Here is a 25,843-nt window from a genome sequence, read left to right on the forward strand (position 1 = left end):
ATTCAAAACTTGTAAAACTTAACCGTAAATCTAATAATGGGTAATGGGTAATTTTTTCAAAATGGTTTATGGACAACATGACAAGAGGTTTGACCCAACTTAAGTGGGGAGCATGAAAAATACTCAAAAAATTAATTCCCCTATTTAAGTGGTCAAACCTAGTATTCATTCCAAAATTAATTATATTTTTTTGTCACTAAAGGATTTTTCATTTTTTCTTAAAAAAATTGATTTTCAGTAACGAATGTTTTTAAATAGGCCAAAATGAAAATGAGAAAATGATACCAAAAAGAGCAAAAAGAGCCTAAGGTCAATAGATTTTGTATCATCTTAGAATGCATTATTAACATACAATGGACTTCAAGAATGTACACCAAGCTGGGTTCTAAACTAGGTGGTATTCTAGTTACTTCAGTTTCATCTTTGAAGAGAACTGAAAATTGGCTGCTCAGAAATACAAAGAGATTTTACATACATTAGCTGTAAACTGATGATACATGCTTTTGATGAACACATGAAGAAAAAGAACGAAAATGTGGATCTCATCTTACTTCATAACAAGAAGACATTTCTACTGTATGAAATCACTAACTTTACTGATAAAACTTGCTCTTTTTCTGTGCTGATTTCTCCTGTCTGGCTCCCCCCATGTTCAGACTTTGAACCTGGGATCAGTACCTATCAAAATCATAGAACTCTATGTCCTTGTACTTTTGGGATATTATTTCTGCTTGAACTTTTCTTGCTGTGTCAGTTGCACATCCAACAAGAATCAGAACAGACGTGCCAGCGAATCCACGAAATGCAGTCAAATGTGTTGTTTGTTCAATCACAGCTGGACCAGCAGCCAGCACTGCCAAAAAAGCAGAACCAAGAACTGATATTCGGCTAAGAACCTGCATCAACCAAAACCTGGATCACATAAATGTTTGTGAATTGAGGAATCATTACAAGACTCAGACGTCCATGTACTACAGAGGCTTAAATTATATACCTCAACAAACCTCAAATACAAAACAAACTCCATGAGAAAGAGAAATAGCTACATATGTGTACCAACACAAAAAAAAAAAAAAAATTGCCATATTACCACCATTGAAATAACCAGGTTTATTATGCATAAATCCAACACTATGGAAATCAAAATCTAAAAATATGAAACTAAATATTTCATCATTCTGTGCATACCTGATATTCAATTCTATTATCTTGTTCTTTTCTTTTCCTTTTTGAATAACTTACAATCAATTTCCCCCAAATAAAATTGTTCTAACTTGCTTTAGAGAATCTTTAACAGCCCACAAAGGAAATCTCTTTTTACTGGGGAAAGTCAGACATTGAAGGCAAAGTTCACAGTTCAGTTCTTATGTGTAAGAGAGAAGCCAACAGGAGATGTAAATGAGAGACTGATCCTAATGTTAGCACATGCCAAGGAGCTATGTCAAGACGATTGAGCATTGAAGGAGCACACATCTGATGTTGTGTAGCACAAGACCTCCACAATACTGCAGTGTACCAAAGAAGTGCTCTCCCCCTCCTTTCTCCTCTTCTTTCACTCTATTATTCAGAATGAGTGTAGGCCAGGAAAGATGTCTCACGTGAACGCTTGAAAGTGTTTGGTTGCTAAACATTTGTTCATGTATCAAAAGAACCATGAAACTCCAGAAATGGATGAGCTAGCTGATTGTAGACCACCCTGTAGCTTTCTTCTCTTGGTAAGGTCTTCTCTTTGTGATCATAGACCACATATTCAGCGTCTTAGCGAAGGTCCAGACTTTCCCCCTTTTGTTATACTTAGGTGGAGCAGTCCAAACTCTCAACAGAATATAAAAGAGAAAGCAGGCCTGTGTAGACACATCAACGAACTTATTTTTGACACTCCTCAGCCCGAAACACATTCTCAAATACACATGCTGAACTAAGTAAAACAAAGATGGAATATCTAGTGTGTAACTTTGGTCGTGTGATAGGGCAGATGACGAGGAGGTGAAACTTGATGAGAAAAAGATTCGACAAAGTGATTACTTTAGGTACCTTGACTCAATCATAGATTAAAAAAAAAAGTGATATAGATTATGACGTCACCCAAAGAATTAAAAAAGAATAGATGCATCTGAGGTCTTTTGTGGTCGATGTATTCCGTATTTCCTTTAAAGCTCAAAAGAAAAATTCTATTGGATCGCCATACAACCAGCTATGATGTATGGTGCGAAGTGTTGGGCTATTAAGAAGCATCATATAAATAAACTTAGTATAGCAAAAATAAGGATGCTAAGATGGATGAGTGGCAAAACTAGGAAAGAAAAGATAATGAATGATCATATTAGAGGTGGTCTATGAGTAGCTCCAATAAGTAATGAGATACAAGAAAGTCTTTTGAGGTGGCACAACCACATTTAACAGAGACGTATAGATGCCCCTGTATGAAACAACAATTGAATCCAAATAGAAGGAATTAGAAAAACTAGGGGCAGACCTAAGATAACCTTAAGAGAAGTGGTGAGAAGGACATGCATAGCTTGAGCCTTGTATCTAGTATGGCCTCAAACGAAGTGGATTGGAGGGCAAGAATCCATGTAGTTGACCCCATTTAGTCGGGATAAGGCTTGCTGTTATTGTTGTTGTTGATTGTTGATTCCTCCTCAATGACATTTGCCACGCTGCACTAAGTTATATTTGTTATATTAATTATAAAAATAAAAAATAAAAAACAAAAGCCCTTAGGGTATGATATAGCTTGTATGTCATTTTTTGATTATTATTATTAGTTTTTAATATCAAGAAAGTTTGCACCAAAAGGAAGCTGGATACTCCAACCTTTATGTTAAGGGTTACCCATATTCAGTAGGCTCTCAAGATCACCAAGCTTCAAGGAGTCAAAATATTTCAATTTTCACCAAGTTGATAACACTTACAGTTTTAATACATGCAGCAGTGCTTTTCCCTGGGCGAACAAGTGGGATGGATGCGCCTTGGCGCTTTAACTGTTCACTCACGTCATCAGGATCCAATTGTAGAAATGTGTAGTAGTAGTTGAAGAAGGCAATTAATATAATATTTGTAGGGAGATATAGAGCACCTGAAAAAAAACATCATCCAGTTATATTCAATAGTAATCAGATTCCAGTAAAGCAATGGAATCTTTAAATCCATATAATGACTTTCACCTAGAACAGAAAGCAGAAAATTACAGAACAAATAGAATAGAAAAGAGGTCCTTTACCTTTAGCTTGATATAGCAAGCACTGTAAATTTCTTTCACAGATTAAAGGCCCAAACCAAGTCATAAGCATGGTTCTTGAGATCTCCTTGAGATCCTTGCCAAGTTGGTGGAATTTTGCCCCAACTTGCTGTTGATTTCTTAATGATCAGTTTGGCTTCTTTGTTTCCAATGTTGTTTTGGTTTCAGTCATAATCCCCTATCATAAACTGGTCCAAAAAAGCCCTGGTTTGTCATAATCCCCTAGAAATTGGTCCAAAAAAGCATTGGTTTGGTTCATATATAAATATTTAGCACTTTGATATCGAAACAGCCTCTCAGCAAAAATTGCTGGAGTAAGATGCAGAGGAAAATTGGGCCCCCCAACCCCTGGTTCTCTACTGTGTGCAAGCCTCCGGCACCGGGTTTGCCCTTTTTTGTTAGCACTTCAATATAAAATTATAAAAAAATAGAATGATCTGACAGTTCAGGATAATGAATGAGATGTCTATTGCAATAGATCTTCAACAAGTCCCTGTAATTTGGAGTCATTGTTGCCCATGTAAAATAATAGTAAAACTACTGAAAGCATACTGTAAGTAAAACCAGAAATGCAAATGAAGTGGAGGTTTGTCAAAATTGGTTGGATCAGATGAACAGAACTGCTCATTCCAGTTGACTAAAAAGTGGGCTAATGGCACTCAAATTAAAACCAATATATTTAGTGTGAGGGTTTTAGGTGTCTGCTTTCATTGCAGCTGAAGCTAAACCTAATAGTTTGGTACTAGTGTTAACTCTTGTTACCATTGACGGTACCCTGGCTCAGCAATGGGCAGATTAGGTCATGAGTTATTCGAACCAGAGCTGATGGTGACTGGTTCAGCATTTTCATCCGGACCAGTCAAGGCAATTCGGTTCATCTGCCCCTCGCCACCCCCCACTTTTGGATACCCAAGGAACAGGATTATTGTTGTCTCCTGGGGTCTTAGTTCTTCTTTTCTTGCCGATTAGTAGGCTTGTAAACTCCTGCCCCATCCCCCCCCCCCCCCCATTTTTCTTTTTTCTTCCCCCTGTGGATTCTCTTTCTCCCTTTTGGGGCTTTGGCTAATGATTATTTCATTCATCCAAAAATTAGGAGGCCCTTTATTCATCTCGACTAGCTACAACATTTGTCAAAAGTTACAAAAATATGGTCTAAGTTGGTGGAAGAAAAACAGATTAACTGGTCATAGTTATACAATAACTTATGTCTTTAACTTCAACACTTCTATTTCCATTCCAAGTACAGGCAAAGGAGAAGGTTTGGTGCATCAAGTTGGTGGTCATCATCATAAAAAGCCAGAGTCAAACCTTTTAGCATGATTGTGAACATTTACTTCAAGTTGCACTGCGGTTATGGAGAAGGATATGTGTAGCTGATCCTGTTTAGCTGGGATAAAACATAGTAAAGTAGAATAAATTGGGCTCAGAATTTGGGATAGCTGGACAAGCTGACCAACAACATGAAACAAAAGTAGTAAGTTAACCTAGAAAAGACCATTATAGGATTGGAGATCCATATGATCCAATAATGAGTTCTAAATCTTTGATACCAATTCTGCTGCTCTTTTGAATAATGGGAAAAATTACCTGATTAGCCCGTATTAGGTTTCCAAGCCATCGATTCTTTCAAGTTACAAAATGTTGTTGTCCAAAACCACAGTTCTACCCCTATTTCCCATGCTTTCCTGGTTCCCCTATTTTCCCAGCTTCAGACTTGTTGGCAGTGATCAGTTGAGGAGTGGAGGTGGTGATTGGAGAGGGAAACAATAGGGAAGTGCAGCAAAAAATGTCAAATTACTTAGGTGAGAGGAGAGGAGACATTGTTTTGGCTAGTTTTGAAATACTTAAGTTAATTCAGTAAATTAAGTGGCTAATTCAAAGCAAATAATTTTTCGCTTGAATACTTGCATGCAAGTCCTTTATAAAAACACGTATGACATCAACATAGGTTTAAACGTTAGAGTCAACCAAGTTTCAGACATTAGATGATTCATAACAGACCTGTTGCAACTTACCATGTGGTATTTCTAATTTCTTAAATGAAATATAATGGTTTTGGTGAAAAGCCTCATATGTTGACATTATTAGAAGAAAGACTAATTCATCAATGGTATGTACCAACAAAAAGATTTTATGACAGTGGTTTGTTTACCTCCGGGGTTTAAAGAAACTGCAGCTTGTTTCAAAGCAGTCAGACCTGTGAAGCGAGCTAATGTACCCGGAAGAGCCAATGATGATGTTGAAAATATAATTGGCATCACTCCAGCACTATTTACCTGTTTGACCATAACTGCTAAATTAATGACGAGAAGAATATACCACATAAATTGTGCAAATAGTGAAATCTTCTAGACGGGTGATCCACAAATAGAAATCTACAATACTGGCCCCATTCTTACTGGCTACTTGGGCATGTATTAATTTCAACTTCTGACATTGACTGAAGAATCTGAGCATCTTTCCTGAAGGGAACTTTTCACCCACTCCATTGTGTGGATTCCCACATTGAACCATACAACAGTCCCACTGCTCTGTAAGATTACTTTGGAGAGGTCCAGCAGTACCAACAATTGGGACATGCTGGAAAGGAGAGGAATTTTCTCATGTATTCCAGTTGCATTTTTCTGTTTCACCTCTCTGTTTCCTTGGAATATTTTATGCATTTGAAATCTTAGTTCTATTAACTCAGTAGCCAAAGAGTAGGCAGGGGGCAGCAGGAATCAGTGTACAGTGGACCTCCATCATATAACCTTTATGATGATTTAATAATTCTAGTAGTGCAATTTTTTTTTGCCCCTTCAGTTAAGGGACTTCTTTTTGTCCAGAAAGAGGTTTTTTTTCTTCTTTCTTTCTTTCTTTCTTTCTTCTTCTTCTTCTTCTTTTTTTTTTTATTTTTTTTATTTTTTTATTTTTTTATTTTTTTAAAAGCCCCGTAAAAGCTTAGGGAATCCTTATGGTTTATCAGAAAAGCAGCACGGAACAAAGAAAAAATGCATTCATATCTGAGAAAAAGCATATACATCTTTATTTGGATTTCACAGACTTATTAAGGAATTGGATAAGCCAAATCTGAGAGTTTCGACATATCAAGATGTCCTTACATATCTAAAGCAGGAGAAAACTAAATTTCTTATATTGAAGAGGTCGCTGCTAAAGACATAATGTTTGTATGATGATTTTTTTCCAAATTTAATTATATATTGATGACTTTCCTTGGTTTGGATGAGAAGCTTTCTTGCATTTGCATACAAATTGTATTGTTTTGTCAAAATAAAATTTAAGTATTGATAGATTCAAACATGAATTAAAATGAGTTAACTACTATGAACCTGTTCAAATAGCATCTTTAAGCATCAAAATTAAAATTCAACTTGGAAAAACAGTGACAGCAGACCAAAACCAATTTCACAAACCTTAAAAGGAAGATAGGCAGATTTCTGAAGTCCACCACTTTTACTAATGTATCTTGAGGCATAGTTAAGTGGGATTTTCCTCTCAGCTTCCTGAAACAAATTTTTAGAACAATTGTAAACAAAGTTATACCAACAGTAAACAATATATATATATATTTTTTTTTTTGGGGGGGGGGGCGGGGTGTGGGGAGCCAACTTACCTGGACATACACAATTCCAAGGACTAACAAGAAGAAAGAAAGAACAGTGGCGACAAGGCCAACAGAGTTTCCATCCTGAAATGCTTCTACAACTGTCCTACCAAATGATGCAGGTAAGTAAGAAATAATGCTTGTGAAGATTAGAAGGGATGTTCCATTTCCAAGCTTCAGATCAGATATTCGTTCCCCAATGTAGGTTGTAAGGACTGAGCCAAGAGTCAACAGGGTCACTGATGATATCACCCACTGAGTACTGAAGTCATTGACATAGGGGCGTAGGTAAACCACTTGACCAATAGCCTGGAAGAGAAATTACAAAGGAATTGTCAGAAAAGTAATGCAGAAAAAGCATCAGAGTACACATTGTAAAGAATGCTCAAGGAAAGTAACAAGAAATGAATGTGCAGATGGGTGCTTAGGTGTGGACTAAAACTGTGACTAAGTACATTTTCATAGAGCTCAAAACTTCTGAACATTCTCCAAATTTGATGTGTCTAACATGTTTTTCTGTGTTGGTAACAATCTTTTTCATTTTATAATGTTTATATTAGTTCCGAAGGTCTAAAATTAGTGTGCTTATCATCTCCTCAAATGCATTCTATATAATAAACCCAAAGAGTTCAGTAACATTCCAGAAATTCTTAAAACTCTTCCAAGTGGATTTATTATTAAAATACGACGGCATATGGTCAAGAAGTTGAAATTTTGATGTGTTTCTAACATGTAGATCTACAAACATACCCTTGGCCACTCTATTAGGTAACTCTATGTCCGATGTCGTAAGTGCCAGTGGTTTTAGCACTACTGGCTCCAGAACTAAGGCCCTCCATCCTGTAAAGCAAACCAATTAATAGAAACTCGTGGACTCCATCATCTAAGGTAACATACTTTTGTGCAGCACTGGACAGGATGAGTTCAAGAGTCCCACACAAACTCAGGTAGATTTGTGTGTTGTGACAAAATAGCAACTAATAAGTAGGAGAAGAAGAGGGTGAGAAAAAGACTGCTTAGTGTCCCAAGAGCTAAACTCCCCATGATTCCAATATATAATAAGGTGAGTACACAAAGGAAACTAGATAATTACGTATAAAAAGAAACTAGGTGATAGCAAAGGTAGGAATACCTAAAAATAGGAAAAGGAAATATAGCATTTGAAAATATAAAAAAATACCGTTCACAAGTACTGTTCATGTGAACACTGGTACCATGAATACTGTTCATGTGAACAGTGAGCTATAAACCCTTAATTGATAAACTTTGACGCTCCCCTTGAGCTGTAGTATATGTATCAAAGGCCTTTAACTTGGAATAGCAAGAACAGCAATTAAGAACTTCATGTATCTTGAGCATAAATAGTAGTACTCGAAGGCAATAAACATTGAGAGAACTTCACCCAAGAGATCATTAACAACTTTAATAATAATCTTCATGTCAAATAAAACATCCCATAATGAAAAAATAGGGGGCAATGAACATAAACTGCATCCAAAAGCATAACATCAACTACAATACGAAAGACACTATCCAAATAATGCCAGTAGTAAGTAGCAATGTCTCAAAAGTGGGACATCTGTAATAGCTACATCACAAGAGGCAAGTAGTAGGCAAGAATCTCAACAAGAGAAGATAAAAGTGTTACTTCAATATTTACACAGACACTTCACAATGAACCTAGAGTAGACCAAATATATAATATGGGTTACTATGTACCAAATATATAATATGGGTTACTATGTACCAAATATGCAATATGGGTTACTATAGACCACATAGTTAGTTGTTGTTGAAACTCAAAACCAAATAGTTTGTATCGGTTAGTACAAACCAAGTTGGTAGTTGTTGTTGTCGATCAAATAGGCAGTATGAGTTATTACGGATCAAATAGATGTTGTTGTAGACCAAAAGGCTGCATGAGTTATTGTGAAGCACATAACAATATGGGTATTGTAGAACCAAGTAGGTAGGTGTTGCAGTTGTAAGAGGGACTGAGTTTCTCAATTGAAGTAGGATTGAGTTTCCTAAACGGAAAATGACTCCTCTTTAAAACTCCTAATAATTATTATTATTTTTATTTTTTTCCTTATTATTTCTATTTTAGTTTCCTATTCAGTGTTAGACTAGTTTCCTAATCAGCCTAGGATTAGTTTTTCTATTCCTACTAGTTTATGTATTTCTTTTCCTACTCAGGGTAAGACTTACTCAGATCGCAACTATAAATACCCATTAGGGCCTATGGATAAATCATAGTTTCAGAGCAATAATCTCTCAAGCTTACAACATGGTATCAAAGCGTGTATTGACTGGAGTATGCTGAATTGCAGACCTGAAGCACCCATCCATGATTGGAGTTGGTGGTGCTTCTTTTTCTTCAGTGACAATCTTTCTTTGTTTCTGTGGCTGCTGCTATTGTTATGCCAGCGCTGTCTGTCTAAATTCTGTAGTTAATTCTTCAGAAGATGATCATGTGTCACCATGAAAAAGAAAAAAGTTGCAGAAGCTTGAGCCATTCACAAGTCAGAAGCAGATTCTGATCGGAGATGCGTGAGAGATGAGTTGCTGAACTTTTTAGTTTCTTTATTATGTTTGGTTGGTTTTATTGGGGGAAAAAAGGACAAGATGATGTGCCTGTGACGTCTTCAGAGACGTCAGCCAAGAAGCAAAAAAGGACGGAGGGGAGCTTGTGACATCTTCAGAGACGTTCAGGTGCGAAAGAAAAAAAAGGAAAGGAAAAGAGGTAACATTTCACTGCACCCTGAAAAAAGAAAAAGGGGAAATCATCTTTCTTGTAATTAGTTGGAGGTTTGGCTGGTCAATTATTTGTAGGTTGCTGCATTATCTTATGAGGGTGTATTGTTTGACTAAATTTTTCCCGTAAAAATAAATCTCCTTTCAGACCTGCACAGTACCTGATCTCTGTTAACCTTGGAGATTTGCTTGCTGCAAATCTGCTGTTTTATTTTTCCTGCTGTACCCTGGCAGTAATACCACTTTCCTTCTTCTTCTTGACCTAGAATAGGAATTCAAGACCCTCTTCAGTTCTGCCCAGAACCTGTTCTTCCCTTTTAACTTTTTTTTTTTAACATCTTCTTCTTGGAGACCTAAAGTGGTGGCAGAGCTGAGATACCTTTCTTCTGCTGTGCCCTTCTACAATTTTTTCTTTAGGGTTGCAGATGTAATTTTTCCTTTTCTTTTAGCAATTGTTTTAAGGCTGTATTCTGAACTGAAGTCAGTAGACAGTTCAGATTTTTCTATAAAAGCAATAATTTTTTTTCCTTTGCTGCCCTAGTTATTACCCTACAATTGGTTGTAATTCTGCCCTAGTTGGAACCAAGGTCCGACAGGTCGCCTGGTGTCGCCGTGTCGGTGCCTGGCGACACCGGCGACACCGGCGAAATTTCGGACGACTTTTAGTCTTTGGTTTCGGTGATATCGATGCTCCACGACCTCCACCTTCTCAGTTCAGTTCTCAGTTTCTCACCAGTTATTCTCAAATCAGGTAACGTCGGAGACATCGTTGGGCACTCCTGGATCTTCTCGGCCAAAATCAGGTAACGTCGGAGACATCGTTGGGCTCGTTGGGCACTCCTGGATCTTTTTGGCCAAAATCAGGTAATGTCGGAGGGAGAGGCAGAGCGTGCGGGTGTGGGTGTGATGGGGTTTACTGTTTACAACTGAAAGCCAATTTAGGGATTTGATTGTGAAAACCAGAAGAAACAAGTTCCTTTCAGATTTTTTGGGTCTATAGGAGTCGGAGATCTGCATCGCTCACCATTTGGAGTTATGAATGAGTCGCCATCGCCAGCCTGGTAGCAAACCCTTCTCACCCTTCAATTTCCCTTTTGAAACATTCAACTCCACCCGTTTCCAGAATACTTGAACAAACCGTAATGAGAATCTCTGCACACAGCCCAAACAAGCAAGCAATACGATTTCAATTGTTCCATTTTCATTTTCTTGATCGATTTCATCTCTTAACAAGAGGAATTGTTTGTCGTCGCCGGTGGTGGTGGTGGTAGGTGTTTCATAAAACCCTAAAAGTGTGGCAAGTCTCCGATTCAAACTTCGAAGTGCTTGGAATCGATTAACTCCATCGTTGCAAGTTTTGACAGTTTGGTCTTCACAGGCTCCACAGACTTTTCGATCGTCGCCGGTGGTGGTTGCAGTGTTTCCACGACTTTTCGATCGACTTTTCGATCGGGGGCGATATATCGCCGACATATGGTAAAATCAGTGTCGCTGGGGGGTGTCGTGTCGCCCCCCAGCGACATGCCGATTTATCGCGACATTTCGGCGATAAATCGGCGACATAATATACTATGGTTGGAACCCTTAAATAAGCTAATAACAAAATACTGGAAAGGAAGTATGCTAATATAATCACACATGAAAAGGAAAGTAAACATAATTGCAATATTAGAAACACCTAAAAATAGAAAAAGGAAATATAACATAAATAATAAAATAATTGTTCAGTGAACATTGCTATGAACCCTTAATAAATAAATTCTAACACCTGTTATTATAACAACAACTTTTAACCAAATGAAGTTATGTTGGAAAGCTTGAAGTTGCAACCGAACGAACCACCAATCAATGAGGTTGAGTCACACCTTGACTGCTGTCTTTAAGGTAATTGATGCACCCTACTACCAAGGGTTCTTCGCACCACCACCTCCAAGATAAAGCAACCTCCAACTAGAAGATGAGGTAGTTCTTCTAGTCCCTTCAAGGAGCCAAAAGCTAGAGCACAACACTTAGACAACTCAAGAAATAAATGAACTTTGTAAAACAAATAATGTCAGTGAGGAGTGTCATTATTGCACACCACATGCAAGGAAGGGTTGGGTTTATATAGGCCCAAACCACACCTCTTCACAAGGGGGAGAATCAATTCTCCACTAATGGAGAATCAATGGGCTTGTCCCTCCTCCACTAATGTGAATAAACCCCCTTGACCTAACCTCCCCATTACTTGGAGAAGTAACTCTCATATTCACTTCTTTGGAATAAATTGGATTTAATCCATTCAAAGACCTTAACCCCACTCATGGTAATGGCCATGAATGGTCATGAAGTTGAAATGAGAAATGAAGGTCACGAGTTAGAATTTGAGTAAATTCCACCATTCAAGTAAGCCCACCTCATCACCATGACCAAGACCTTTAAGACCCATGACCAATGTCATGAAGAGCCTCATAACCAAGGTCATGAAAGGCCTCCTTTACTCATGGTGCCTCATTACCACCCTTACCTCATGGGTCCCACACACACATGCAAAACAATTAAATAAAAGAAATGCAAAAACTAATTTTGAAACTTAATATAGATTTTAATAAGAAAACCTAACAAGTTATATTTTAACTAATAGGCTTATCCTCTTGTCACCTACAAACAATAAATATTCCCAAAATCTAAGAGGGAAGGACATGAAGTAACAGTTGCAGTTCCTAAATTACCACAAAAATTGAAGGAGATAGAAGAACTTTGTTTTTCTTATACTAGATTAAATTAACTTGCACAAAAAACATCAATATATGACACTTTACCTGTACTATTGCAAACCCAACCGAAGCATAGCGAGTATACTGAAGAACTTTCTTTCTCCCTGCTTCACCTTCTCGTTTTTGAAGTTCTTGCAACTTTGGGTATATTTGTGTTAGAAGTTGAAACACAATCTGTGCATTGATATAAGGAACAATACCAAGGGAGCAGATCCCCAAACGACCTATGCCCCCTCCAGAAAATGAATCCAAGGTTCCCAACAAACTATTCTGATCCAAATTACCGACAAAAGCCTCTCGGTTGACACCACCTAAAGGTACATAGATTCCAAGTCGAGAAAGAGCTAAATACCCTAACAGTTGGAGAAACTTTCCAGGTAGAGGTCCTTTAAAGAAGTCACCAAAATCAATTGAACTGTCTTCAATTGCAGCTGCAAAATCAAAGTTATTCAATTAAGAATAAAGGGCAGATACATTACTGTAAACATCATATATTTACAATAACTTGGCTATTGGACAAGTACAAAACCTGCCACTCCCTTAGCTGAAGATGGTTTCTCTCTTTTAGTACTTGATGTACTCTCAAATGCTTGGAAAAATAACTCTGCAAAATGCTGCCATGGAGAGGGAGCTCGATTGATACCCAATGGATCAAAATCCGAACCATCACATCTGATAAGATATCAAGGTTAACAAAAAGCCAAAAGAAAAGGATGATTCTACTAAATTATCTTTGCAGAAACATTTTTAGTTTGCCACTAAGCATGCAATCTATAGTAACTAAGAATGTTTTGTTATTCTATGCAAAGCGCTCTAATTACAACAAGTCTGAAGCCTAGCATTATTGCTGTTATAATGTAAGACATTGACAAATAGACAATGCTTTGACTCCGACACAGTAGAGCCAACAATCAAATTGGAGTTTTGCCTTTCAAAATATTAAATATTAAATTTGAGCTTAAATGGACAGAGCTGCCAAAGGAAAGTGATTGCATAAAAACAGTCTGCCAATGGAAAATTGGCGTGTGGCATAAGATCCAGTTAAAGCTGATGATTGAGGTGAAAGCTGTCGTTAATCCACTGAGATACTCTTCCGCTGCCTAACTGCCATGGTGACTTTCCTCTTTCTCCTATGAGGAATCAGACTTCTCCACGGCCTTTCCCATAAATAGGGAGTTATGGTACGCAGTAAAGACATAACTTTAAAATATTTATTAGTCTCACATTTTGTTCTCAGTTCCCAAGTTCCTAGTCATACTACTATTATTTGGAGTTCAGACTTGAGCATCATAGGCCCTACGAATCCACTGGGGATTCGAAAACTTTGAACAACAGAAGGCATAGAAGGAAGAAACTAACAAATAGCGAAACTTCAAGACAAATTCAAATACCCACATAGGAAAAAGAACCCAAAAAACATCTTCAGGGAAAAGAAATGCCATACCCATATCAATTATTAATCTTGAAAAACAAACTGGAAAAGAAATTTGAAAAGGTACCTGTTGCGGGGAAGAGGGAGTTTCCAAGAGTAGTTTCTTGGCTTTCTCTCAACAGCAAAGCTAGCCCTGCAAGTCGAATCCCATGGTCTATTGGAAGTTCTCTTGTTGCAGGAGAGCGTAGGGAGACTGAATAAAACCGTTAGAGAAGCTTCTTTGACAGTTAACAACATTATCTCCACTCTCTTTCCCTCTGCCTCTTCTTTTGGGTTCTCAGCTCTATTAACGTTGCAGATAGATCAATCACCAGTTCACCATAGAGATTGCTCAATAGGTTCCAACCATGACCGTAGGATCCGAATATTTCCAATCAGTCAATAAGATTCTTGTAGATACCAATCTGACGGTCTAATTGTCTTCCCTAGTAAGTTTTACAGCCCCGACTCCTGGCAGCGTTTTCAGTGGCAGAGACTTGACTTTGAAGACGAAAGAAGCTGTGAGAGAGAGAGAGAGAGAGAGAAAGAGAGGCAGAGATGAACAAGAAGAAGATATTCAAGCTAGCGAAAGGGTTCAGAGGGAGAGCAAAGAACTGCATAAGGATAGCGAGGGAAAGGGTGGAGAAGGCATTGCAGTATTCTTACAGAGATCGACGCAACAAGAAGAGGGACATGCGTTCTCTTTGGATCGAAAGAATCAACGCTGGCACCCGTATTCACGGAGTAAGTTTCTTATTCATAATTTTCTTGTGTATAATTTTCTTGTTTTATGGTTTACTGGTCATCCGTAAAAGGTTTAAAACACTTCCCCATCTGGGTTTTGGGTTTTGGAGGAAGTTCTGTAAGTTTAACTCGTATTGCAATCCACGTTGCCTCTTCTTTGAGAATGATAACAGCTTCCTTTTACGTAAAAGAGCAATGGTCTAAATCTTGTCAGTGAGAGAGGATTGCAGATTAGACATGGGGATATGGAATTGATTGTGCTGTCACCCTTGTAAATTAGAAAAATTGGGAAACATGAAACTCAAGGCTCAATAGTTATTTTTCCAGCATAATGTTTGCAACCCAGAAGGCAGAATTACACTAGATGAGAGTTCGAAATTTATGTGCAAGTAATGGCTCAGTTACGAGGATTACCTGTAGCGGAAACGGTGGTTTATATTATTCAGAATAGCTACTACTACCACTACTTTAGTTGCAGGATTTTAACACTTAATTCAAGTACATTTAGGCTGTTTGTTTAGCTGATAATTTGCCTAGTCACAAAAGCTATTGTTGCTAATTTGGCTGCATGGAGGCCCCGATTGATTTCTTAAAATCCTCTTATTATGTCCTTAAAATTCAAATTTTGAAGAACAGATGTTGACGTTACTGATGATTACTCCATCAGAACCTCGGTCAATGTAATTTCTTAATCAAGTAAGACAGTAAGCCAAGCACACATATTTTGATATTTATGTTTTCTTAGTGGATTTATGTTGCATATGGTTTATTTAAGTACCCAATTAATGATAATGAATAGTAAGTAGCTCTGGTTATTATGCCCATGAAAACATTATAGCCAGCCAAGGAAGTAGAGTAAGCAAGTCATATTAGTCCACCTGAAAAGCAGACAAGCTCAGGTTGTGATTATTGGCTGCTTCTTGCTTCCTTTCATTGCCTGTTTTGATCGATGATGTTGTACTTCGTAAATTTGTTCATTCAATCTTAACCGGATCACTCTTCCAAACTAAAGCATCGAAAGGCCTTCGGTGAACATCCATGCCACCAAAAGCAACTTTCTTGTAGCTTATTGTCTGTTAGGGCAACTACCAAAACAGCTGTCACATCATTGTTGTTTACTTTATTAATCATAGTAGCTTATTGTGTTTTAGGGCAACTCCCAAACCAGCTGTGACATCATCGTTGTTTACTTTATTAATCGTAGTTGTCACTTATCCACCTCAACAGTCAGCATCTCTCATCTCCTATATGATGATTATTGAAGTTTGCATCATAGATAACAGCAGGTCATATGACTAAGAAATGCAGACGAGAAGAATGCATTTGTGAACATATCACCAGGCTATCATTGATGTTGACAAACATAGTCAAAATATGCTTATGCGAAGCTGCATTCCTATTAAATGACAATCAATCCCAATACGCTTGGTAATATAAGTCAAAGCTTGATTGTCACTATATATATATTCATGAGTTTATGAACTGAAAGCCACAAATCTTAAAGGAGAGATTTTCACATTGGCTCTACTGTTGTATGAGAGCTCTGTATTCAGCTTCTGCACTCAATCTTGCCACATTAGTCTACTTTTTACTTCATGTAACAAAGTTTCTGCTACCAAATGCACATCATCCAGTAGTAGGTCTATGATCACCTTCAGCACCTGTCCTGTCAGGATCGGAGTAGCCCATGATATCAGTTGAACCGTAGCACCAATTAAGAAGGCCTTTCTTGGGAACCACTTTGAGTTAGCTTAAAATATTGGAGTCTCCCAATGGACTTGTTTAGGTTTTACTATCAATGGACTAATTACACTATAACTACATATGAAATATCTGGTCTTGTAACAATTATTTAAATTAGTCTACCAATACAACAAACAGTGACTCTACCTTATCTGAACTGAATGAGGTTGTTTAATGGATCCATGTGAAGACAAAATTGTGAAAATAAAAGTAAAAGTAAAACACAAGAGTGAAGTACATCGAAAGAAAATTGGGGAGAACCCACCTAAATGCGGTCAGCTACATAGATCGTTGCCCTCCAATCAGCTCTATTTTGATCATTTGATGCCATACTTAAACTAGGCCCAAATTATGTATGTATTTCCTTACTAATTCTCTTGGGGTCAATGGGTCATTAACCCTGCATTCTTATAAGTCCTTCAATCTAAAAGAAATCAGCTTTTGTACTGGTGCTTTCAAGGTCCCCAATGACATGACTAAACCACCTCAAACAACTCTCTTGTTGTGATTCACACCTGATGACTTGCATCTGCAAGAACAACAAGTAGTCCAAGTGTCTATGTAGTTTAGTGGATCTTATACTTAAGCTTTATCTTAGTTTTTTAATGTTTTTAAATTGAATAGCAGTGATGTAATTGCAAAGAGGCTTATGTTGATGGGATAAGTCTAGGGGTTTGGTTCTATATATATGCAGCTTTTGTTCCCATGGGATTTCAATGTAATAGGCCACTTTTATTGATTGATACTATGGGTAATAAGGTTACATACGAGATTAGGTGTTTTAGTTCCTATTTTCAGTTTCAATAGCATCTTTCTTATTGTGTTTAGATGGGGTGGTTTAGGACTTTGTTTGGAGTCTATTTCTAGTCAGTTTAACTTTAAGGTACCTGACAGGTCAAGAACTGGGTTAGGCCTTTCCTTTTCATGTTGGAATCTAATGTTTTTAGTCTTTTATATTAGCTTGCACATGACAATATGGGACACAAATTTGATTTATGAAAAGCTTTTTGCTCATATTTTCTTGTCCATCGATGTCCATTGAAAAACTTTGTCTTGTCTTTAGTCAAGGCTGGTGAGATCGGTGTTTGATCCGATTGATACCTTGCCACGGGAAGCCTGGTTAGTTTGTTGGCGGGATTGGTGTTTCATCCAATAACACTTTGCGGTGTGAAACCTCACTGGTTTGTTCAAGCTTTCTTGTCTTCAACTCTGTTTGCAGTCAAACAAGCTGCTGCCCAGGTACTACAACAGCAAGTAAGTTTGGATTACCTTAGACCACAGCCTATCACAGTTATCAAGGCGTCGCCTAGACATCCGGGCACTCCTCTGATGAGGTGACCTTCACTTTATGTGATGTGCTTAAAGCGGTCTAGAACAACGTCTTGAGGGTCATGGCGACCGCATTATTCAGTTTTATTTTTTATTTTAAATAGAGATGCTAAATCAAAAGCTATAAATTTAGATGCATATCTAACTACATTAATTGGAAGATGTATCAAAACTAAACTATATAGTAGATACATGGGATCACTTAAAAAAAAAATTTAAATAATAATAATAAAACCTCTTTATCTCTTCCTCACTTCACACATGATACAGATCTTCTTCCTCACTTCACACATGATATAGAAAACACTCAAACTCCCTAATCTGAAAACCCTTCTCAACACTCACCTTCTTCCTATTGCCCGACTCCCCTCTCTTATTTGGCAAAAAGTATAGCTCTTTTGACCCTCTAATTACTTGCAAAGTCCTATTCCAGCAGGTTCTTGATTTTGAATTGAATAGTTGATGATAGCATAATACTTTGTAGTAAATTATGAACTACTGATTTTATAAAAAAAATTACGTAGTACTTAAATACTTGTAATTTATTTAGCACCTAGTTAATTACTATGCATGGTTTTTTGGTATGTTGGATAACTTAAGGTAGCCTTAATGTTATTTTTTTTCATATATATATATATCAAAGATATGCTATATTTATGATGAACAAGAGTGTATGGGGATGTACACCAAAGATGTCAGTTCAAACGCCTTGACCAGCTAGGTCCCTTGCCGCCTCACTGCCTCAATTGGCCCTATATTGCCTTGCATTGCCTCGTCACCATGACAACCATGCAGCCTATGTTCTTCTAATCTTCTAAACAACCAAACCCTAGATCTTGTCCATCCTTTAATATACCAACAACCACCATTGAAACAGCCCAAAATTATAATCGATTACTCCCCTTCCATATTAGTGTACTCGATCCAATTTTCCGCCTTTCCTAACCACTTCCTACATTCATTGCTCTCATCATTGACAGAATGAAGCCCTGATTTCTATAGCCCAAACCATCCAATCAGAGAAAAGAGGATTCCAAATTCAAGACTCCCATATGTAGCACAGTTTGGGGAGGGTCAGACGTAGAGCCTTGCCCCTATTTCCAGAGAGGTTGTTTCCAGGACTTGAACCCATAAGCTAGTATTCAGCAAACGAGCAATTGGGCAACACACATAGAATGACCTTCATGATTATCTACAATCTAACTAATTACTCCCCATACCCTCCTCACAACCAATCTAGTTTGGTTGAATTCTGATGAGATTTTCAAAACCATGACCCTAGACTCTAGAAGACTTCCATACACGTTGTAACCTTACCATCAAATCCTAGCCCTAGTATGGCCAAGAATACCTACTTATGACCCATTCTAACTACAACTTTGTAGCAAATCCTGAATTTTGGCTTCTAGTTGGTCTTCTTCCATGTAGGACTACTTTAACCGGTCAGACCATGGTGGGAGATTGAGATCTCGCAAGATATCTCGCTTTTTCAAAGAAGTGAGATGAGATGGAAATCGAGAGCAGAGAGTTGGGATATCTCGCCCTGTATCTTGCCATATCTTACTGGAACTCTCAATTTTTGCCCCTTTTTTTGCGGATTTCAGCTGAATTTTTACTTGCTAGTACTCTTGGCGCATCCACAACATCGAAGGAAGATCAATCATTCTTTACTTGTCTTATGAACTTATGATTTAATGACTTATATAGAACTTCTAATGGTTTTATAATTTTATTATTTTATTCTTGAAAATTGAGATTGTGATACTCATATGGATGCAATTTTGATGACATTTAGGTTATTTGATGCATTTGGTACACTTACTTTTCATTTATAAGCCTTAAAGGTTCTATATTACATGTTGTATAACCTTGCATTCCCTAATCCTACAACATTTCAGTTTCACACTATGGGTAGACTTAGAAATCATACTTAGGGTTGTTTTCTGACAAATCCAAGGCCACCAATGTGTTCAAAAGGCCTTCAATAGGCTAAAAACCAAGTTTCAGCCCAATTGGGACCCTAAAACCCACTAAGATGGGCCACCAAGTTGACGTAAAAAAATCGCACATCTCTATTGAGATCTCACCGAGATGGTTGAGATCTTGGTTTTTCAAGGTGGCAAGATTTTGCTCTCGAGCAAGATCTTCTACCATGGGTCAGACTTTGGCAAACAATTGGTTCAATCCAAGTCAAATAATTGTATTCTTTTTCTAGGTAGTATTAAGAATCAATTGGGTCTGTACATTTTTTTGGGAGAGGAAGTGCATTCCTATAGAGTCAATGAGAGGGGTCTCTCGCTCTCCTAGGCTGAATAAGAAAGTGGATTGATGTCCTGTGAATAAAGTAAATCATGTTGTGTGGGTTGAGATGGGGGTTCAGATCCCAGTACCTCTCACAATTAGAAAATTTGACTTGAAGCTATTATTTGCAAATTGCAACTTTTTCTTCTTCAACCTTTTCCTCTTTTGTCTGATCAAGACTGATGGAATTGCTGTTTGATCCGATTGACACCTTGTGAGTGGAAAGAGCCTAGTTTAGTCCTTTAATTCTTGGTTGTCACTTCAATTACTGTTCTTCCTTCAAGCAAGCTATTACCAAGGTGTTCCCCTCATCAGCAAGTAACTTTAAATCTGATTCAAACCTTATCCATTCTCTTCTTCTCTTCTATGCCTCCCCCAGTCAGCATACCCTAAACTAGACATTAGAAAACCTCCAAATCTTGGTTGAGTTATCCTCTGCCCCCTTGGAGGACCTGATCTAAAGCTGGTCCCACTCTACCCAATCAAACTGTAGAATCTCTGCTTTGTTTCTATTAAACCCCTAACCTTAACCTATTCTCTCTCAACACCTAGGTGCCAATCTGTTTTACAACCCACTAGTTGCTATATCAGTTGATTATGTCACTGATCTTACTAAATCTTAACCTAACATCAACCCTATGTATCACGTTTTAACTCCAACAGAACCCACCCCAAGTTAGCAAATATTCACTTGTTTGAACCCAGAACTCAGTCACCTTTGGATAACAGATCCTGGTTTGGTTCCTTGTTTGATGATTCAAATCCAGGACTACATTAAGGCTTCAGAGCATGGCGAAGCTGTCCATAGATCTCCCATCCGCACCCTGGCCTATGGCTATAGTGATTTTGTCAAAAGTTATCTTCTTAATGGAGGGCTATACCTGAAGAAATAAGGTGATCCAATAGTGCTATCAGCAGCACATTATCCTATGGCTATAGCGATTGAGGAGTTTCAAAAGGTTTTTGCATTTGAATATACGTCAGATTGGCTTGTTGCGCTGGCTTCTCTGTCTTGATTTGTCTCTTGAAGCTAGGTCAACTGCAGTTCATAGAGGCACTCATGAAACACAAGTTAAAAAAAGGTCTTGAAAGGTCATCTTCGTGGGCCCAAACTAATGGTCTTTCTTAGGCCTAGTTGATCACTTATCAGGATATCACTTACCTACAAATTCTGGAGCCACTACTGCCAGTGTTACCACTGGTACAGATATGCAGATGCAATCTGGCACTTCGCTATCACTTGGTGGGCTAAAAAGCCCTTCCATGTTGCAGTAGGGGCATTGCTTGTTTAGGTTGGTTGCGGAGTAACTCAGTGATAGGTAATCTGATTTTATGTTTTGCTTTCTACTCTGGTTATCTGAAATGAAATCTGGCCAAATTACTTGTTATCTTAGAAGGACTATAGCTGCAGGGTAACAAGCTTTCCCAAACATAGTGGTCAGATGTGACTAAGATTTTGATTAATCATATCAATGCTCATCATGACAACAATCAGCACATATAGGCTTCAAGACATGCTTGCCAAAGAAGCATCTACCAGGCAAGTCTTAGCAAGATTCAATGATCAATCTCTTCTTCCAAACATAGTAACACTGCCTCTTTTAGATGATCACTTTAGGACTTCCTGTTCATGATTGCAATGCTTGATTATATCAAGAAAAAAAAATCTTGATTTGGAGGATGAAATATATCAAGCATAGTTGGAAATCCTGGTTTTTCAACTCCAGTTCTTCTCAAAGCCTACAGTTAAATCTGGTCACATTAGTGATGTGTTTTACCTATAAGGCTATAATGAATGGAAGATACCATGTTAGTGACTCAGATAATGGGAAAAGGGATGGGGTTTTTTCTCTTTTTTTTTTTTTTTTTTTTTTTTTTTGGGCCCGGGGGTTGGGGGGGTGATGGTTGGGAAGTGAGGGAGAGACAGAGGCCATGGGCATCCCATCTCCTGACCTCTTCAAAGTAAGCACACATGGAGGGAGGTCACCGTTTGGAAGCATTTAGGTATTTATTTATCTTCAAGAAAAAAATAGTTCTATTTGGGAACTATTTGAAAGGTTTTACAGTTGTACTTTGTACCAACTATCAAGTTATTTCATCACAGGATTCAAGGTTTTAGTCTCACCCTAAAAAAATTATATATATAGCAATTCAACTAATTTGGCCACAGAAACAAAAGAATATTCAAGGAAAATCTAAACAAATTGGTTTTTTGTTGAGGGTTTCAATGCCAGCTTTGATGGAGTCATTCTCTTGACTGGATTTGAACAGTAAAACAAAAAACGATCTTTTCTCCCCTCAAAGTTCAAGATTGATATGCTGCATAAAACATGTGGTGTTTCGATTCAAACTCAGGTATTTTATCTACTTCAATTGTCAGATGTTCCAGTGCCTCTGAACTTTGAAAAAGAATGAGAGTTGAGGCAGTTTATTCACTAGAACCATTGACTTTTCCCATATTTGGTAATATGCCTCAAAGCCTTCTCATCTTCTTTGACTCCTGTTTTTAAACTGAGGTGCCTGCCCATCTGGAATTTGGCTAAGCAACCTACAGTATTGAAAATGTTGCCACCAAGATTGGTTTGAGGAAAGCAGAGATGGGCATAGAAACAGAAAAATGTGTCTTTTTCAAGGTGTGGGATATGGTAGTTGGATTGTTGCAATCAAATGTTATCTGCAGTAAACACACTTTGCATGGCACAATCTACAAACAAACAATGAGGAATTAAAAACTTTCTGGACCTGGGCAAGTTTCATTTAACTAGGTGAATATGTCTAGTCTTTTATGACTCAAACAAGTAAGGTCATTTCTAGACTGTGTTAGTGTGACTGTTGTTTTTAGACTTGACGCAACTGACTAGGACAAGTCAAAACCTGGTTTTTCAACAATGATATCTAAGTGCAGTAAAGTTGGCTTTTTTGATGATTGCTGAGGGCTCCCTTTTATTCATGAATGTAATGCTTGATTGTATAATCTTTGTTAACATTCCGAGACCTATTTATGCAGGAAAAAAATTAAAGAAAGTGAACATTCCTAGAGCTGTTCTACTTTAATTACTTCCTCTTTCATGTGACTAGTATTAGTACGTTTTCACTTTATCCCTTGATTCTCCACTTTTTTGGGGGCAAAAGAATCTGTCCACTTTATGTCGCACAAAAAGCATATTAAAAAAATTGGGGAAGATTATTGACACTTACCTTCCGCATGTTTCAGTTGCTAACCAACAACCTCTAGTTTGTCAATCCTTACTGCTACAACCCTATCATTAACCTACATCTATCAAGTGGTGCTATGACATGGTGGACTTTTTCCCCTTAATATCCAAAGTAACCCAGTGCCATTTAGATTGACTTGTGTACCTTCTTCTTCTTCCAACTCCTGCAACTTCCATATTCCTCTTGTGCCAATACCACTACTGCTGCCGCCTCCACATCTGATCCTCAGAGCAACCTAGAAGCTCAAAAGGCACAGCTGAAAAATCCAGCACCTAGGATTATTGCCTCACTGGACAGCAGCACCTCCTCCACCCCTACCTCATGTCCAGTTTCCACCAACCACTGTTGATTCCCGCACTGATTCCAATCCACATCAGTTGCTTCTAGTTTTCCTTCCAACTTTACTACTTTGGTGCTATTCATCTCACCCTTCTTCCTCAGCGGTATTTGCGGCTTCTCTGGTCTGCCTCGAGGTCAAGTTAAAACCAAGTTGCAGCACCCATCAAAAAATGGGACTTAAAATAAATTATAGGCTCACCTTCTAGGATCATTTGGGTATGGAAGAAATTACAGTTAATGGTCTCTCATAAACTTCTTGGGGTGAATCACGACCATAGTCATCTTGAATAATTAATTGGATTAGATGAATGCCTCTGCATTTATCTTTCAGAGTGTAGTTGTTCTCTTCATATATCAAGTTCTAGACTGGTTTCTGTCCAAAGTAATGTTCTGAATTAACTACTAAACATCTTTCTCCATTTCACCATATGATGTTAAGTTTCTGTTGTAGTCTTGTATGTTTTCAATAATTTCTTGTCTAGTGTTTATTCATTTATTTCTCATGTCAGGTTAACTATGGCAATTTCATGCATGGGCTGTTAAAGGAGAATATCCAACTAAACAGGAAAGTGCTATCAGAGCTCTCGATGCATGAACCATATAGCTTCAAGGCCCTCGTAGATGCCTCACGTAATGCTTTTCCTGGAAACAAGAAGGTGGAAGCTGTTCCAAAGAAGGAAGGCCTTGCATTACTTCTGTGATTATCTATCTTGATCAAACTCCTAGATCAATGTGTTCAAAGAGTATGAATCTGGAAAGTTCAGAACTCATTTTATAGGTTTTCATAATTTCACTGGAAGCCTCTGATCTGTAGTTATCTTTTAACATGTCTGGGAGATATTGATATGGCAGCTTGGGCATGTGAACAGCAGAAAGAGTTCTAGGTGAAAAGGAGGGAGAGAAGTGAAGTTAAATAGATTTTTCTTTATTGTGATTCAGCTACTGTCTTACCTTGTTTTGGATAAATTAATATGCAATTACTTCCATCTTGGTGTTGGTATCTGATGTAGCATTACTACATTATAGGTCATTTTAACTACTCATTTGATCTGTGTGTGTTCCAGGGTGTTCATCTCTGAAGCCTTTCTGAAAGATGTTTTTGGTTTTATCTGTTCTCTCACAGATTCTTCAGATTAGGGTTCCATTCAAGAATAATGCAACGGCTAGTTGAGTGGTAAAACTAGCCGGCAGTGCAAGATTTCCTCTTATAAACCCTTGTCAATCTTCCAGCCTGAAATTAGTAGTTTATAAAAATTGGAAGGACACCTAGCTTAGCCTCAAATTAATAATTAACGACTTTTAATAACATTCTATTCAAGTTTCTGACAAATTTATCTTCCAGAAATTGTATATTTATAAATCTCAGACATTAGAGAGGATTTTGGTTAACACAAGAACAAAAATGGGGTAAAATGAAAGGATTAGTGAGAGTTTTACAAGAGGATGGAGTGCATCAAAGTGAGAGTTTAGATCTTTCATTCGCAAAAGTACTAGGGCTGCAACTGGGCCAGGCTGGGCCGGGCTTTTGCAATCCCAAGCCCAGCCCTATATGGTATAATTTGAGCCCATTCCCGCCTGGCTCTAGTTCAGGGTCAATGATTATTGTCCCTGGCCCTAAGCCCTACAGGGCTAAGCCAAGCCCATTCTCGCCCTAATTGGCCCTAATTGGGCCGGGTCGGGATGGGTTGGCCCTGATTGGCCCTGTCCCTGGCCCTAATTGTCCCTGACCCTGATTGGCCCTGTCCCTGGCCCTGATTGTCCCTGACCCTGATTGGCTCAGGCCCTAATTGGCCTTGTCCGTAGCTTTAATTGGCCATATCTTTGGTCGTAAATATCAAATGTAAGACAAGTAGTAATTAAAATACATATTAAAGTAATTAAATACTTAAGTTCCAAACTCAGTTCTGGAAAATAAAATAGTAAAGATGTCAACAAATAATCCAAAACTTATATTCAATATGTATTTAACTATTTATACCCATTTAGATTTTAGAGAAATCCAAATTTCTAGGGTTTTTTAATTTGCTATTCGATGAAAATTATGGTTATTATATGTAAGCTCGAAGGGAAAAAGAAAAAGATTTATCTCAATTCTCAATTAATTTGTAGCTTCTAAGACAATGGTCAAAATTCATTCCAATTTCCAATTTGTCTTTCGCCCAAGTTTCTCTCTCTCTCTCTCTCTCTCTCTCTCTCTCTCTCTCTCTCTCTCTCTCTCTCTATCTCTGTTTTTTCCTTTGGTTTTTCTCAGCAGCAAAGAGTTAAAATTATTCATGAAATAGAATAAGTAGAGAGAAGAATTGTAATTAAATTTAGGCATATTTGAAAGTCAAGTCAATTATAGAGAATGTCACACAAACTCTTTTTGTAAACTTAGAAACATCAGAGATTCAGAATTCAAAAGG

General features: G+C 37.8%; 2 protein-coding genes across 2 annotated transcripts; one reads left to right on the plus strand and one right to left on the minus strand.

The window, feature by feature from the left end:
• Positions 1-285: 285 nt before the first annotated feature.
• On the minus strand, positions 286-14,064 carry SCY1 (SECY homolog 1). The gene is made up of 8 exons (XM_089152739.1): positions 13,855-14,064; positions 12,885-13,027; positions 12,401-12,786; positions 6,855-7,154; positions 6,655-6,744; positions 5,394-5,517; positions 2,916-3,079; positions 286-896 (listed from the first exon to the last, which is right to left on the minus strand). Exons 1-8 carry the CDS (start codon positions 14,022-14,024, stop codon positions 672-674), a joined length of 1,602 nt encoding a protein of 533 aa, XP_089008865.1. The 5' UTR covers positions 14,025-14,064; the 3' UTR covers positions 286-671.
• Positions 14,065-14,262: 198 nt separating this feature from the next.
• Positions 14,263-24,539, plus strand: LOC149018538 (Ribosomal protein L20). The gene is made up of 2 exons (XM_089152741.1): positions 14,263-14,510; positions 23,948-24,539. The coding sequence occupies exons 1-2, from the start codon at positions 14,325-14,327 to the stop codon at positions 24,137-24,139; spliced, it is 378 nt and encodes a 125-aa protein (XP_089008867.1). The 5' UTR covers positions 14,263-14,324; the 3' UTR covers positions 24,140-24,539.
• Positions 24,540-25,843: the final 1,304 nt, after the last annotated feature.

The sequence above is a fragment of the Hakea prostrata genome, chromosome 4, assembly GCF_041222555.1.
Source record: "Hakea prostrata isolate BN-2017 chromosome 4, UWA_Hpros_2, whole genome shotgun sequence".
Taxonomy (NCBI): domain Eukaryota; kingdom Viridiplantae; phylum Streptophyta; class Magnoliopsida; order Proteales; family Proteaceae; genus Hakea; species Hakea prostrata.